The 16,786-nt window shown below is 43.5% G+C and overlaps 1 protein-coding gene across 1 annotated transcript; it reads right to left on the reverse strand.

Moving 5' to 3' along the window:
* Positions 1 to 6,485: 6,485 nt before the first annotated feature.
* Positions 6,486 to 10,735, reverse strand: SYPL1 (synaptophysin like 1; the record flags this gene model as incomplete). Its single annotated transcript, XM_084206492.1, has 5 exons — positions 6,486 to 6,602; positions 7,470 to 7,658; positions 8,475 to 8,679; positions 9,888 to 10,006; positions 10,667 to 10,735. The coding sequence occupies 5 exons, from the start codon at positions 10,733 to 10,735 to the stop codon at positions 6,486 to 6,488; spliced, it is 699 nt and encodes a 232-aa protein (XP_084062618.1).
* Positions 10,736 to 16,786: the final 6,051 nt, after the last annotated feature.

Raw genomic sequence — 16,786 nt, forward strand, 5'->3', positions numbered from 1 at the left:
TCTCTGTGGAAACTAAAGCTAAAAATAACAACCCTTGTCTCCTCTACTAGCACATACTATTTCATTCTCTAACCATGATTGCTTGATCTACCTGCACTCATGATCTTCTAGGAAGAGACCTTTCCAGTATCATGCCAATTTCTGTATGAGCCCACTCCAGGGGTACTGCTGGTGTTGTGCCTGGGATCATTGCCTGCACACTGTCACCAAGGTGCCTTGCATCCACAGTCACTACTGGGAACCTCTGAAACCCCAAATTCAGCTCTGAGCTGCTGCAGCTTGAAGGACTCAATCCCCATTTTCTCCTTTGCGCTCATTATGAGAATATTGTGTCCTCTCCTCTTCTGCTGCTGATCAGGGATCTTTGCTGGCCAGCTCACAGTGAGATGTCCAGTTGAATTTCAGGCTGTTTCCGTGGTGTAAGCAGGACCAGTTCCAGGGCAGTAGAAGCACATCATGTCAGTAAAGGGCCCAGAGCCAACAGTGGCACTTCTAAAGAGAGGGAAAACTCCCAGCGCAAAACTCTTTGTGTAAGAGTAGGTCAAATTCAGTCTCAAGGCATCATAATCTCCTTTTGCTCTGTGCAGACTAGGCTAGGTACCAGAAAAAGACTTTTTATTAGATAGCCAACATCTGTCCTTTATAGTTTGCCCAGTCTTTTGTTTCTGGACAGCAATCATTATGTCATTGCAGGCAGAGACCTCAACAAGCCACTAATGCCACCCAAATGCCAACTGAAAATCTGAGCAATATAAGAGAATCTACAAAAAACCACTCCTGAAATCTTCCATGCTGCAGCCACCTCTCTGTGAAAGAAGAGATGTGCCATTCCAGTTCATAGGATCAGGCACAATATAGAAATAAGTGTTCTCTAGCTATTTTAGAGTGATTATGGAATGAAACCTGAGGATACAACTCCTGTATTAATGTGGCTGTTGGGGGAGCAGCTGAAACATTTTGTTCTGCTAGAGCCAGTGTAAAAGCAGAAAATAATTTCTCTGATCTGAAAGTTGTTTAAAAAGAAAATACTACAAAACTTGAAAAGGAGCCCAGTCAAGTGGCTCATAAAGGTAATAATGAAATACAGTATTTTCAATTCAGAGAAAGGGAAAGAAAAGCCACAGAAGCATAAAGCAGGAGAATCCAGCAGAAGGATTAGCATGCACAGTGCAGCCATTCACCCCAGAGCAAAGGAGAGCTCCAAGGGAACCTGATCATATTAAATGTGAAGCTAAAATTAGATGCTTGCAAAAGCAGATCGGGATGCAAAAATTAAAAATAGCTGCTGTATCTGCAGGAAGTAGTGGAGAATTTGATTTGAAGTCACCAGAGGAAGATGATTTAGGGGATGTTATGTATAAATGAGAAAATAAAAAGGAGCTAGGAAGATCAACATGTATAACAACAGATAGAATACCATCCCAAGGCAGGGCAGGTGCAGCATATGAAATGACTCCTGCTTTACATGACAAGAAATAACCCAGGGGACTCAGCTACTGATCCTAGGCCACAGAAAGCAGCAACTCTGGATCTGAGTGCAGGCTACTTCAAATTACATTGAAACCAAACAGGTGAATTGATTAAAGCTTGTGCTAATTTTACTCAGATTGTGAGTAAAATATCAGCATACAGCCTCCTCCATGACTGCATTAAGTGAAAAGGCTGCACAGGCAGGTGAGGAGGAAATGCAGCTGGCAGCGATAACATGAAGTCACCAGCCAAGAAAATACAAAGCCAGATTTATGAATAAATGAGGAGTTGCTCAATTGTTGACAGGATGTAACAGCAAGCACAAACCACCCTTTGCTGACAGGGCACAGGTACCTACAAGCAGCAGGTGCAATCTCCTGGCAGCAACAGCAATCAATCAGATTCCATGGGCCCGATGGATTATGAGAGCCAGCTGTCCAAATACACCCCTACTGTTGGCAACAAACACTGATGTAGCAGAATGAGAAGGAACCTACTTTGAGAGCTACAAGAATACTCTTATAGAAGAATACTCTACTGAGTATCGTGGGGTTTGTCCAGGAGGTAAGGGGAAAAAAAGAAAAAAAAGCCTGAGGAAGCATTCCTGCGTCAGCCAAGCAGAACCCACAGTGAAACATTAACTGGAAACATGGATAACAGAGAATAAGATTTCCTCAAAGAAAGAATGAAAGAAAAACATGGTCAGGGTTGGCACATATTTCCCTAGCCCCTAGAGTGCTTGCCCCGAACAACAGGCAAAGCTTTGACTCTGTCCATGTGGCCACAAATTTGAAGGATGGCACAACACAGCTCTATCTTGCTGCTTTCCTAACTCAGGATGAAGAGTGAAAGATCCAGGCAGGAAGAGTGCTACTGAGTACAGGCAAACTTTTGGAAGTTACAACTAAAAATTAAAAGGAAAATTTGTAGAAACACAAGGCTAAAATTTTAATTTGTTCTCCCTGCTCTAAATAGATAATGTCTGTAGGAAAGCAGTGTTTATAAGGGATTTACTGGATTTACTTAGCATGAGAGATAGGAATTCCACATTTGAGTCAGTCTCTAAAATGCAGCTCTGGAGTATTGCTGATATACAGGGACTAGATCTTAAACTAAGAAAATGCCCTCATTCCCTAATATTTAAGGGGTGGGGGTGCATGCCTATCCTGTACCATTCTTTTGACTAATTATTCAGCTTAATATTTCAAGGTGATTAAGCAGCAAAGTCTTGCTTCTGACTCTGGTCTCTGTGACAACAGTTTTGCTTTAGGCAATACAGCAAATCTGTTAGGAATGAACGCACATGAAGTACTCCCACAAGAATAGAAGCATATGATCCATGATGATCCAGAATATTTGATGTGCTGCCATGACTTGCTCAGGAGTGGGGCCTTGGTGGAGGGACTGTCTTCAGGCAGTTTCCAGGAGTGAGGTACCCTACCAGCTCCCCAGGAGTTTGCAGTAGGGCAGGCAGCCAACCCAGCACAGCCTGGCCCCAGATTTACGTGCTGCTCAATTCTGGGCAATAGGGAAAAATAAGCAGGCTGCAGGTGCCCTGCATCCACAAGCAGGTGATGAACCCACAGTCCCACAGCCCTCCACATCAAGGCAGCATCTGTCTTCTTTCTCCCCTTCAGTGGCAGCTCCACACCCTTGTCTTCCACTGCCAGCCAAGTGTGCAGCAGAGCCAGAGCTTTGAGGAATTCACCACCCATCCCTGTTTGGCTCCAGTGCAATCCATTCTAGCAGTGGTGCTGGCCTGTCAGCTGGTGCTTCAGTGTCACAGCCCCAGCCTGGGCTTGCTGAGGTGACAGGGCCAAGGTGGTACAGACCCAGAGTGACTCCATCCTGCACTATTGGCACTGGCTCTTGGGGATTGGGCATTGTCAGGCCTCTCTTGGATTTAATTCCCTACTGCTTCTCCTGCAGGCTGGTGGCAAAGCTCTCAGCCAGCACTGACACCATGCCAGCTCCCACAGCAGGGATGCTCCCAGGAGTTAGCACATGCAGAATATGCACTTCCCAGCACTGTCACAGAGGCCTGATCCCCAGATCACAGCAGCCTAAATCACAATGTATTTGCTTCCTTGAACACCTCCTAATGCTAATGGAGTCTATTCTTCACTAAGGAGTTCTCTATTGCTACCCCATGCTGACCCCTCAGGCTGTAGGGTGATGAAGGAAAATAAAGCTTTCTCCCCACCACGGGTTTCTGATCAAAACCCCCTCTCTAGCATCACACCAGGGATCATACAACACTTAACTTTCTAGGGCTGCAGAACTATAGCCTGCTACCAGGATAATTCCTGCAGTATGAGAGGATTTTTATGAGCTTGCTCCACTGATGGCTGCAAGTAAAATTGCTGCCAGCTGAGGATTACAAACCTGTAGAGAGCTGGCAGAGATCCAGGCCCTTTGTTCCCTCAGTACAGAGGGATCAAGCACACTGCATCTCCTGATAGCAGTGGTGGCTCTTGTGCACTCAAGATAAAGCTGGTAAATCAGACAGCCATCCCCTCCCCCACCATGAGTAAATAAGACACTGAATGTTTTGGTGCTGCCAGCACAGATAAGATGTGAATTCAAAGGCAGGCACTGCTCAGCCCTTTGTGGGTGTCCAGGGTCAATGAGAGCAGCTGCTTACCCCTGCTGCATGATGCTTCCCATGCCATCCCAGCTGCAGGATTACCCCTGCTGCATGATGCTTCCCATGCCATCCCAGCTACAGGATTACCCCTGCTGCATGATGCTTCCCATGCCATCCCAGCTACAGGATTACCCCTGCTGCATGATGCTTCCCATGCCATCCCAGCTGCAGGAACCGAGCAGCCATCAAAGCCTGCACTGTTCTGCATCACTCCCCCATCACAGCCTGCACTGTTCTGCATCACTCCCTCATCACAGCCTGCACTGTTCTGCATCACTCCCTCATCACAGCCTGCACTGTTCTGCATCACTCCCTCATCACAGCCTGCACTGTTCTGCATCACTCCCTCCCCCTACAGAGGGAAACAAGCTTTATCCTAACGAGCCAGAAGTGCACATGGGTTAGTTTTCCTTTCTTAAAATCTTGCTTGCTGTGGACTACACATCACACTCACTTTGGCCTGTTAACAGCAACCTGGCTCTGCATGTAGCTCTGTGGAGCAGACACACATGCAGCCTGAATTTGTACAAAACACAATCCCTTATTTGTGAATCTCTATTTTACCAGTCCTGCCTGTCACGTTCCATCTCCTTGTCTTTTGAAGGACAGTACTCTGGGGGTGGGACACACTTGTTTCTTCTACAAAAAGCATAAGGGTAAATTTCAGCCTTAAGGAAACAAGGGATGTCTTGACTAACAGATCTGTTTGTGACAAAATAGATAAGCACGTAAGAAATAGACAGTAATGTGGTTCTGTTGAAAATATTAGAGGTTAATAAAAAAATTTTAGCCACATCATATGTAACCTTAAGTCCAAAAGACTGAAAAACTTAATGCATAATTACCATATTTTTTTCTAAGACAATATGGAAACAGGAGTTTCAGATTTTAGGATTAAATACGTATTTTTAAATTAATAAACCTGCACAGTGATGCAAACAAGTGAATATTGCCCTTATTACCTCCTCCAAAAGGCAATTCAAATGGAATTCTGGATAGTTACAAAAGCCCCTGCTCTGAACAGACAGAAAGAAGTGCTGAGCAGCACTAGGCAGCAGAAGCCTGCAGCAGTGACACATAGCCCTCCTTACCAAGAAACCCACAGAGCCCCAGTGTGAAAGCCCCTCCAGGCACAGCTAAAGCCCTGCCCCAGAAGCTGCAAAGCCAATGAATGCATCTGCACCCACTGCTGCAGCAGCAAGCACACAAGGCACATCCCTTCAGCAGCAGTCATACTGACTTTATTACACTCTTTGACACTACAGTTTACTGTCAGAAGGTCAATAGCTCTGGCACACCAAACAATTACAATTTGCATTATGTACACACTACTTAGTCTGTTTTCATCACAAACAGTTTAAACAAACCAAAAAGAACTGAACAGCCTTTGTATTGAGTTTATTGAAATGTTCTTTCTGGGCAATTCACAGGGAGTCAGATACCTTAATAAAGAAGCCCACATGAGAAGACCCAAATACCATTCCCAATGAATGAGCTGAATATCAATGAAGAATTTGTCATATTCAGACATCTCCCCTTCCATCCTTTCATGCACAAACTTTGTTCATGCACCTCAAAAGTAACAGAGAGAAGCCTAAGCAGTAGCATACTATAGCAACTTTGATTTCTGCAGTATTTGTGTTTTGTGCCATACTTTATTTTTCCTCCCTCCTCCACCTCCTTCAAGCATTTAAATCATTTATTGCACCCATATACAAACTCTCATATTAGTGAGACTAGAAGCCATGAACTCATTCAACAGATTGCCTTGTTCAGATATTGTCCCCAAGCTATTAAACAGTAACAACATATTAAACATAGAAGTAATGTCCTTCCTGACAGGCTCAGCAGCAGATCTGATGCAGTGATCTGAAAGGACTATCTGGAAACCTACACATCTTGGCTGCAACTTTGACAGCGCTATGAATTCTACTCAGGTGACTTTTGCAAGGTATCAGTGGCAGGAAGAAATTAAACTGCATTTTCACCTGCCCTGGGTGAATTTACTTTCCATTTTTCAGAGAAGACTTGGCAGAACTAAACATGATGCAGTAATAACCCAGATAGAGCTGCTCCTCAGCCATGCCTCCTTATAAGGCTAATTTAAGAACCAGAAAGGATCAGCATCCAGATAACCTCTTCCTTTTTCTCTTCAAAAACTGTAATACAATGCTGCACAGCCTTGAAAGACAATATATTTCATGATAATTAAACACTTCAGTTGGAGTACCCAAGACCTTCCATCAAACCGTAGTACAAAATAGAAGTTTGTATGAATTATCAGTCATTACTGAAATGAATCCTAACAGCTCCATGCTCTTGGTAGTGTGATGTGAAAGTGGAAGCACTTCAAAATACCAACTTGTTCTTATATCCTTTCAGCTGGACTTTCAGAAATTCTGTTCCATTGGCTGTGCAAGTTGGTGTCCTTGTATACAAGCCAAACATTTCCTGCCCATAAAATCATATTAAACAAGCCAAACACCTGTAGGGTAAAGAAAAAAAAGGGGGAATGTAATATTAAATTTGTCATGTTTGATTGGGTTTTGTTTTTCCTTTTTTAAAAAAAGTCAGAAAGTGCTTGTTACTGGTTTGCCTTGAAAAGACAATCTTTGGCACCCCTTTCATTTGGGCAAGACATTCCCAAACTCTTCAGAGTAATATAAGCTATTTTAGCTGTTTAACAGAGCTCTTTGTAGACCAGGTAGTCAGACTTACTCCATACTTTGCACAGAATCAGACAAATTCTTTTCAGTCACTGAGCACCCCCACATATGCACTCTCATACCAAATGACTGATTAGTATTAGGCCAATGAACAAGAGCCCGAGTTTTAAAAAGTAGGCTTCACTAGGAAGATCATACAATGAGCCTAATTTGCTGTGATACGAAGTGCTCTTTGTATGAACATGAGCTTCATATCATTATGTTACAAGGAACCTCAATTTGATGTGTAAAAATGCTCACAGTTGAGTAAAAAACCTAGGTTCAGCACCAGCACAGCATTTCCTCTTATATCAGTCATCAAACCACTTGGGTGGCTCAGTAAGATATTTTAAGTTGCTCTTGGCTAAAAGCATAAATAGACACCCAAATGTGTCTAGAAATGCTGCATGTAACAGCTCTAGAGGCAGATCCTGCAAGATGTTTCTCTTAATTTCCTTTAGAAAAAAACTTGCTTCCTCCAAGAAATTTGCTCAGTGTTTTACCACAGTATTAATGGACCTGAATGCCAACCCAAAAGGAAATCTTAACACAGAGCAACACATGCAATCAGTAGAACAGGGCTCTCAGGTACCATTTGTTGTTTCCCAACACATTTATTGTACCCATATGGTGGAAGGCATACATACCACAGACACATTCAGAATTCCCATGCTGGTCACAGAAAGAAAATGGCAAGTTGTTCCAGGTGCTTTGCAAGATTCAATTCCTGGAACAATGCTGGCTCCTGTGGACACCTTGATGTCAGCAAGCTCCTTTGCCCAAACAAAAGTACTGACCAGCCACAGAAAGGCTATCAAGGCACTGATTGCCAAGTCCTACACAAGAGAAATACTCATTAACAGGTTAAAAAAATGCAGGAATATCTGTGAGAGCAAGGCAGAGACAGTATCAGTTATATCACCAAGATAACTGCATCAGTGATAACAATCACAAGCAAATTTAGTCATTAACAATGTTATAGTTACAACTCATTGTTGACAACTAGCTACAAAACTGTATGCTTGTGCTTGATAGTTGCAAAAGACAATCTTAACCTAAGAAATCTGTTTCTGCCTAGCACCTATTTTATGAGAATTTAAACCAAATTTAAGTAAAGTGAGGGTGATGGGATAAGGGAAGAGAATTTAAGTCTGGATGAGTGATAGGCTAAAATTTGGTTTGAAAAGTCAGTAAGTCCATTTTCAAGCATGTTATAAAATTTCTCATTCAGAGCTTCAGCATTAAAGGTGACTAAAATTCACAATGTAACTATTTTCCACTGCCAGTTGCAGCAGGTGCTCTACACAGGGAAAAATTTCAGATTAACAGAAGAGGTCCCACCTGTGGAACAACTGCACATTCAAATGCATGATACAAAAGAAAAGTTGTGGTGGAGATGCTGTTCACCTGAAAAAGTGAAAGTTCATTCCACTGCTTCAATAACTGCATGAGGTGTGATGCCACAGATGGCTGAGGGCTTTGGGCCCTTTTTCTGCTCAAGTCCTGTAGGGACCAGTCTGAGATACCTACATTCACATTCCATTTAAGTTTTGTAACTACTGGATATTCACCAATTATTCTTGCATTAGCAATATTTCTCATCCCTTTGCAGCTTAAAGGTCAAAGCATTAAAACCCCTCAGCATTACTTACAGTTAGTGGAAACTTGTTATTTTGCTGATACACATGGTTATATCCGATATATACCACAAGGGCAGTGACACAGTAGAGGAACACCAAGGCTGCCAGGGTAACAAAGAAGTGTGCAGAAGAGGAGAAGTCACCCATGAGGTGGGCATCAGTCCAAGTACCACCACAGCCTTTGGGGTCTGGTGCACTAAATTCAACAGTATTCAACCTGTGAAGATTACATCCATGTAGTCAGAGTTTGCTATACAGTGGGAGCTTAATTTTCTTCATTATCTTTACTTCATTATTATTACACTTCATTAATTATACTCCAGGCTTCACAGCAACAGAGCTTCAGCATTCTGATTGTATAAGTCTACTCTGAAAGTATTCTGATTGTATAAGTTTACTCTGAAAGACACACTACAGATATATAAATAATCACTTATGCCACACAAAGATTTGTCAAGCTCTCTGAAGACTGTATATCCAGTCCTGCACTAAGATATACAATAGTACCTTCAGGAGAAGAACCCTAATTGCATTTTTAGAGTGGTTGAACAAAAAATTCCCAATTTGGAAGCAGACTTAGCAACATTACTTGGCAGTTAAACAAGGTGATCAGGACTTAAGAGGCATTATAGCTGCAAAACCTACCAGCACTGAAGTTGAATAAATAAAGCTGTGTGACTACCACTGACCACTCTGACCAGCACAGAATTAGTTCAGATCCTCTCCCCTCCAAATGCTGGGTTACAATGCTGGGTTTTGTGACCAAATTCTATACTGTTGTAATGTATTTTACTGGCTCCATTAAATCAATTTCTATGTTTATTGAACACATATGGAACACCAACCCTGCACTCTCTGTAGTTGTGCAGCTGCAAGAGCTAAGAGGAACCCTTCTTCCTCCTGCCCCAGGAAAGGAGCTTGTCTCTACAGGAGCACTGCAATGACACTGAAGTATTTCAGTTTTTTGTGCCCAACATCCTCACCAAGATAAGGCCAGAATAAACTGAAAATAATTTTCCATTCAGTCTCTGAACAAAAATAGGATAATGGCACATTCAAAATAATCTTATCTGGACCTCCAAAGCAGCTACAAATTGATGAAGAATTAGGTTGTTAAAAGGGATTGTGGTTTTTGTCTCACTAATTACCTTCTGTAGCATTCATACACTGCTAGACTAGAGCTTAAGATAGAGTAATACAGAGCACAAAAGCCTACTGCCATTTCTAACTACTTCTTTCTATAAGGCACTAACAAATACAGTGCTTTGAATGACTTCAACTAAGCATTTTATTGCTGCTAAAGAGCAAGCCAGAAGTTTCACATCCTCACTTATACAGTAAGCACATGTACATAAGGAGGCAGATGGGGAATAAAGGGGAAATAAAAAGTAATTATCAAGTAATAACTGAAGAGCTAATGCTCACCTGAATGGATAAGCAAAAGCAGCTGTCACTGTTTTGTTCACCACACCTTCACAGGAAACAAGAAGAGCAGTTTCACCTCGAAAGCCTCCACAGGTGGCAAAAGCAAAGATGGCAAGAACCTGTAGGAATTGATACACAGACACATTAGTGCACACCACTAGAGCTCAAAGGAAGGAAACTCAGCATTTAGCTGAAAGAGCAAAGTTAGCAAAGCTGAAGTATGAAGGGATGTCAAGAAGAAAATGCTGAGTTTCTAAAATCCAAAAGCAGTAAGCAACACTGCTAACCAAAGCCCATTTAAAAGTGCTTTCTGTATATTTTATTTTCAGTTGCACAGAAAATTTTTCAGGGTTTTGGTGGGTTTTTTTGTATGCTAACAGCCAGCATAGTATTTCTTGCAGGTGATATAGGAAATATTTTTACAAGTCTTGCATATCCCCAACTATGAATTCAAACAGAAAGCATGTGCTCAGAGTATCACACACAACTCGACTCTCTAAATAGCTCTTATGTTCTCTTTTCTCACTATCCAGACCTTGAATCTCCAATCATCAGAACTCACAACACAGAGCAGCAAAAGCTGCTGTAACCCACCTGTAATGAGCACATCAGGTTTATGTACCTGCAGCCCAAGGGCGTGGCTGAGGAGCAGCCCAGCGCTGGACACCAGCAGCAGCAGTGACCTGGGGCAGGGTCTGTCAGCCCAGGGGCTCACACCTCCCCAGGGGTACCCAGCCCAGGCACAGCAGAGGAAACAGCCCCTCCCAAGTTCCACTCACCCATTCAAGGACCTTAACAAAGCCCAGAGGCTCCAGGAGCATGCTGATGTCCATCCTCAAGCCTGCCATCCTGGGAGAGACCAAGGCAGCCAGCAGAAACAAGCACCAACACCAGCCGACTGCTGCAGCCCCCCTGGCAGGTGCCTATAAGGGCATCCCTTGCCCCACCCCTCACCTGGGGGTGGGCTTGGACCCACCCACAGGTACCCAGGGACAGCTGGGGCTGCTCAGCCCCGGGCCTGGCTGGGGAACTGGTGCAGGGCTGTCACAGGAGGAACAGCACTGGCCATTCTGTGCAGTGAGGCAGCAGTGACTTCTTCCTCAGCTCCTTCCTCTTCCTCTCTCCCACCCTGCGCACTTTGGGCAGTTGCATGTGCTGTGCCTTGAGCTTGGTGATTTGATGGCAAACAAGGCAAACCTGACAGTCTATGTGCTTGCCAAAATCTCACTGACTGCCTTTGACTATTTAAGCTTTAATTCTGTTTGTTTTCTGTGGCTGCAATTTGTGGCTGCTATGTTAACCATCAGTGAAAGTGAAGAGCTAAAGCTCATGCTGAAGAAGGTTTGATGGCTGCCAGAGGAGCTGCCCTCTTCCCTCTTCCCTGGACAGACCATGGATAGCCAAAGTGGCCATGAGCACAGCATCCCCTGCCAGTTTCCTGGCTCTGATTCAAGATCCTGTAGGAATTTCTTCTGGGATTGCTGGGGGCCTTTGAGGAACATCAGGGTGTCTGGTGCTGCTCCTGGGAAGGGGTGGCTGCAGGAGGCAGTGGCTGCTTCTGGCAGGATCCAGCTGATCTGGCAGTTTACAGCAAGATATGCAAGCAAAGGCCCTGGGTGCCAGCTGAGTGCCATTACTGCTGCCAGGCAGCCTTGCAGAAGGTGCTGAGGAGGTGCCAGTGGCAGAGCTGGCTTTGGCTCCAGCTCCTGGGTGTAGTTAGAGGCTGCAGCAGCTCGTGCCAAAGGGTCCTGCAGCCTCCCCAGGGCAGCAGAGGTGTGCTCAGCTGTGGTGGTGATGCTGTGCTGAGGTGCCAGTGCCAGCACTGCTGGGATCAGCTCTCCCTTGGCTCAGATGGAGCTGCTCAGGGTGGCAGGTCTCCAGTCCTGGGGCTGACAGGCTGAGGAGCTCTGTGGACCAGAAACCAGCAGGTGAAGAGGGACTGCTCCAGGCTGTGGAGGCTGGGGGCTTGATGAGTTTGCTGTGTAACAGATGCTCCTGCTGTGGATGAGGCATGGGAGGACAGCCAAGGGTGGGAATACAGGAGGGAGCTTCCAGGCTAGGAACTGCCTGTGACAATGGCAACAAAGCCGGTGCTCAGCCGCCCTGGGGCTGCATGCTGCAAATTGCCTGCGTGGCTACAGGGTCTGCCATTCTCACACAGTTCAAGGAGAATTTTTCTGTGCAGTGACCAAGAGAGGTGCTGACATCTGCCTGCTGCTGCAGATCCTGAGGGAGTACAAGGTAAAGCTGTGGAAAGGATGGCTCTTTCCTTTCTTTCACAGCTTTGTTCAACAGTACATGAAACTCCCAGAAATCCACCTTGATCCAGACAAGCAGTGCTGAGGCTTCAAGCCACCTTGGTTAGCTTCACTGCCTGCACAGCCAGCACCTTTAGGGAGGAAAATAGGAGTATAAAAGCAGGGACAGACCGAGGTGAAATGTCTATTTGCTCATCTTCTTGACATCCTCCATGCCAAATAAAATCTGTTCCACATATGTGACATATACAATCTTAGTTCAACCTAAATGAACCCAGTAACTCTGTCCTCTCATCCAACGTGCCTCTGTAATTTTTGCTGTCTTCCTCCTTCTGCATATTCTACTTAAACCCTATAGGCAATGTATCTCCCTAAAAATGCATAAAGACATTGGTTTGATTGCTCTGCTTGTCCACTTGTCAGTTAAAACAATTTCATTATTTAAAGCATTTTTCAAAAAGGCTCTCAGTCCTGCTTTCTATGCTTTTTCTTCCTCAAGCCTTCTCAGATGTCAGATGTCCTGTATGGATGTGCTCTGAACTACATACAGTGTTTTAGCTGTGGGCTTGTTAATTCAAAATCAGAAAGGCTCTTAATTTTTCACTCCATATAACTTATCTTTCCCTTGAGTTTAAAAGTATTTTGGAACATTTCTGCTTGTGGATTTTATTCCAAAGTGATACCAAGCACTTTAAATGCGGGTGGTTCTTCCAAATGGCTAATTTCATAACCTGAAAGCAGCTCTGGATCAAGTCTCTGCAATGAAAGGTTTAGGCAGAATGACTTTATGACTTTATATGTAAGGAGTGCTAAAAAATTTCACTACAAAAAAACCAACCAAACAAAAACAAACAAACAAAAAAAACCTAAAACCAAATCAAACAAAAAAAAAAATTAGTTCTTTTGATTGCAAAATCAACTTGGCTTAGACAAAAAGTGACCAAAGTATAAAAACTACAGGGAAAAAAAAAAGGGGGGGAGAGGAAAAAAAAAGATAAAGCAGGAAGAGCCAGTATTGCATTCTGTATTTGGGAAAAAGCAGGGCAGTATTATTAATATGCTAATCATGTAACAAATCCTTTCCACTCCAGCAGGGCTCAGGGGAGGGCTGAGTCACATCTGCTGAAGCTTCTCTATCAGTTGTCAATGCCCAGCACCCCCAGTGTGGACAGGGCTGATAAAGGAGTTCTGTTAGTCTGCACAGCGAGCCAGGGTCATCTCTGAAACCCTGGGATCCAGATGTCTGGCTGCTGTGGCTGTACAGGCCCATCCATTCATCCCTGCTCCTAAGAAAAGAGGTAGGGGGACTGATGCAGAACCCTCCTGACAGAATTAAATGAGAACAATGCAGTTAATGTCAAGCTGCATGGTCATTTGGGAGTCAGGTTTTGCTGATTAGCTGATCAAAAGGCTGGGCTGATAGATAATATTTGACTCTGTAACGTGGTTTCATGTTCTGTGAGGTATTTGGCCTCTTATTTGATGGCTCTAGAAGGATATAAAACTCATGTAATCACTGATTTAATTAGAAAACAGGTACCTTACTGTGCTTTAACTGGAAATCAATATCATTAGTGAAAAAAGAATTGTTTCTCAGAAAACTGAGTCCCATCCCTCAGGGGTTAAAAAAAGAACAAAACCTGTGGCATCTGTGTATCTGGTCTGATGGTGTCTGACAAGGCTGTGGACAGACCAGTGGGATTCCTGGCTGTCCCAGATGCGTGTGCAACAGAGACAGCAAAGTGAGAGAGGGGGGCTTCTTCTCTCAGTCTCCTTTAATAATGCCTGTGGAAGATTAATTCAAACTACCTGGATGATTCAGAGTCACAGAGAGCTCGTTTTCTAAGACTGAAAGAGCTTGGGTGGCTTAGCAAAATGAAGGGTAACTAGCAGGTATTACTGCTGGCCTACAAGGGAGTACATGCAGGAAGGGCAGAGATTTATACAAGGAGACAGTTTTATCAAAAAGATCTTGCATGTAATCAAAGAATATAATTTATATGGAACATAATGTATGAGATGCTGAGAATATCTTCCAGCAGAAGACAAACACCAAAAGTTGTTTTATAGGGAATTCAGAATATTTGCAATATTGTTGTTTGTGATAGCAGTGGAGAAAGCCCTTGATGGTTCATTGTGTTCCATCCAATCCCCTACGCTGTCCAAACAAGGATTAATTCAGGGAAGTCCTGAGCTCTGTGTTGCCAGATAAAGCAAAGTGAGTGATTTAATTAATACTTATCTGTCAGGGGAGGAACAACTGCCCAGGACTGCCCTGTCCCCAGCACTGTCTATTCAGCAGGGCTGGAAACACCAGGTGAAGAAAGTCCTTTTCTTTCTCCCATAGTAAATAAAACCTGCCCCATAACTGTCTGCAGACAGTTCCTTGTCATGTAATAATCTGCATTTTGTTAGTTACCTGCATGTTTTCAAGTATCTGCATTATTCTATTTGCTTGTACACTCTTGACTCTTTAGACCTTTAAGTATATTTATTATTCAGTTTATTTTTCATTGGCTCTCTAACAACAACATTAAGTGAGATTGTTCCTTTTCCCTGACTTCTGTAGCACAACTCTGCCTTTACTCAAAAACTTTGGAAACCACAGTTTAATGTGTTTGATCTTTGCTGAAAGTCCTTGAGACGTATTTCACCACATGTGCCAGTCATCTTTCACTTCCAAGCAGGTTTTAAGTTTGGTGGCTAATACGAGTTAGATTTTACAAGGTATTGTACCATTAAAAAAAAATAAATCTAGTAATTTTACACTGCTCCCTTTTCATTTACTCAGCTTAGTTATTGCTGAACTATTACTGGTATCCTTGCTGCCTTGAATTTAAATTTTCTACTACTGCATGTGGAAAAATTCTCATTATTCTTCTCTATACCTGTAGAAGCCACTGAAGAGCAGGTCGTTGTGTCCCCTACCCCCACATTTCTGTGCACATTTCCAAAGGGCAGGAGGGCACACAGCCCTGCCCAGAGAGCCAGTGGCTTGTCTGGAAGATGATGCTGAGCAGAGGTTTCTCATGGCTGCCCTTGCCTCCCAGGCAATGTGATTTACACAGGGGACCACAGTTTACAATCCTGTGGCTTGATTTTCATAGCTTATCACCCTCCAGGTGTTGGTTGGGTGCCGTGGGAGTGTGCAGGGGTGTGCCTTGCTCTCCAAGCACTCCTTGGAAAACTGTCACTGAAGAGAGAGTTCTAGAAGTTATCAACTAGCTATAAAGGACAAAGAACATGAGTGATGCAGAGGGATGCAGAATATGAGGGATGCAGCTGGAATAGCAATTCTAAGTTGTACTGTAGAGCTGTGAGTCTTCAGGCAGGATTGACTCGGCTGCTTTTTGGAAGGGTTTGTCTGGGAATTTGGAAGGGTTTGTCTGGTTTGGGGAGGTTCCTCTGGGAATTTGGTTGGGAAGGGTTCGTCGGGCGGCTGCGGGACTGTGCGGAGTCCTGTTCTACCATCTAGTGGCGCCTTGAGACAGCGCACACGGTGGAAAGGGCTCATTTTCAGGAGAGGGAAGTTTCCATCAATTTAATAAATTATTACCAATTTATGTTTGTCATTTCTGAAAGCCAACAGCATTTCCTGCATGAAGGCCAGCCATTAAGAATGCCAGGGATGCTGATTTCCACACGGTGGAAAAGGGGTAGAAAAGATTCTCTGCTGCAGCCAGACCTCTTAAATTCGGTGTGGATCACCAGCAGCATCTCTGAATGTACACTGGTCTCACTGTATTTAGTACTGCCCATGATATGTACCTTACAGCAAAGCACAGCTCTGTAGTGCTACTATAAATTTACTTTTTGATGAATCTGGAAATCAGAAAAGCCCTTCCCCTTTTCCTTCTCTTCATTTCTTGACAGTAATCTCTGAGAACTAATCTAGTAAATTAAGTTTTGACCATATCATGCCGCTTTAGGCAATATCTGCCCCTAATGCTTCAGCCTGTCCCTGGGTTTTGTGGTGTTTTATGTGTTGCTTGGTTGACACTGACAGCTAAATAAACATGCTCCACCCATGGCTGCACTCTTTTCTGCAGAAGGTTATACTGTCACACATTTGAACTGATCAGGACAAAAACTAAACCAATAAATAGTATTTTTTTGTACAAAATGGATGCAAAAATCTTGTGCATGCACAAAGCAGAAGGTGTTTTGAGGGAACGCCCCAGGAACATCTGAACACAAAGAGCAGAATTCTGCTCCCAGCAGAAAATCCAGGGCAGGACAAAATGCCTTTGGAGGTCCCAAATGTTTCAAACTGGACTCAGGATCAGCTCAGGGCCTGCTGCAGCACAGTGATTCTCATCTTTAAAATGTGCCCATTTATTTGATGGATGGATAAAGCACAGCATCCACCCTGCTTGCTGAACTACTGCTGCTATGCCGCTGTGCAGAAAATACTGCTATAAAATTGTTTGCATTTTTAACCAAACCTCATTAAAAGTTTATGTATAATTGATTACACAACTGAGCTGAATGCATTAATTTTTTTCCTTCTTTATTTTTCTTGAAGTTTCCAGATTTTCCAAGTGTTGACAAAGTATGTGCTAATGACATCATTATGAAGTTCTGTTGTTTACTGTTTTCTTCAACAAGTACTAATTTTATTGACTTTGGCAGAGGGATTGG

The sequence above is a fragment of the Fringilla coelebs genome (genome assembly GCF_963513975.1).
Source record: "Fringilla coelebs genome assembly, chromosome: 5".
NCBI lineage: Eukaryota > Metazoa > Chordata > Aves > Passeriformes > Fringillidae > Fringilla > Fringilla coelebs.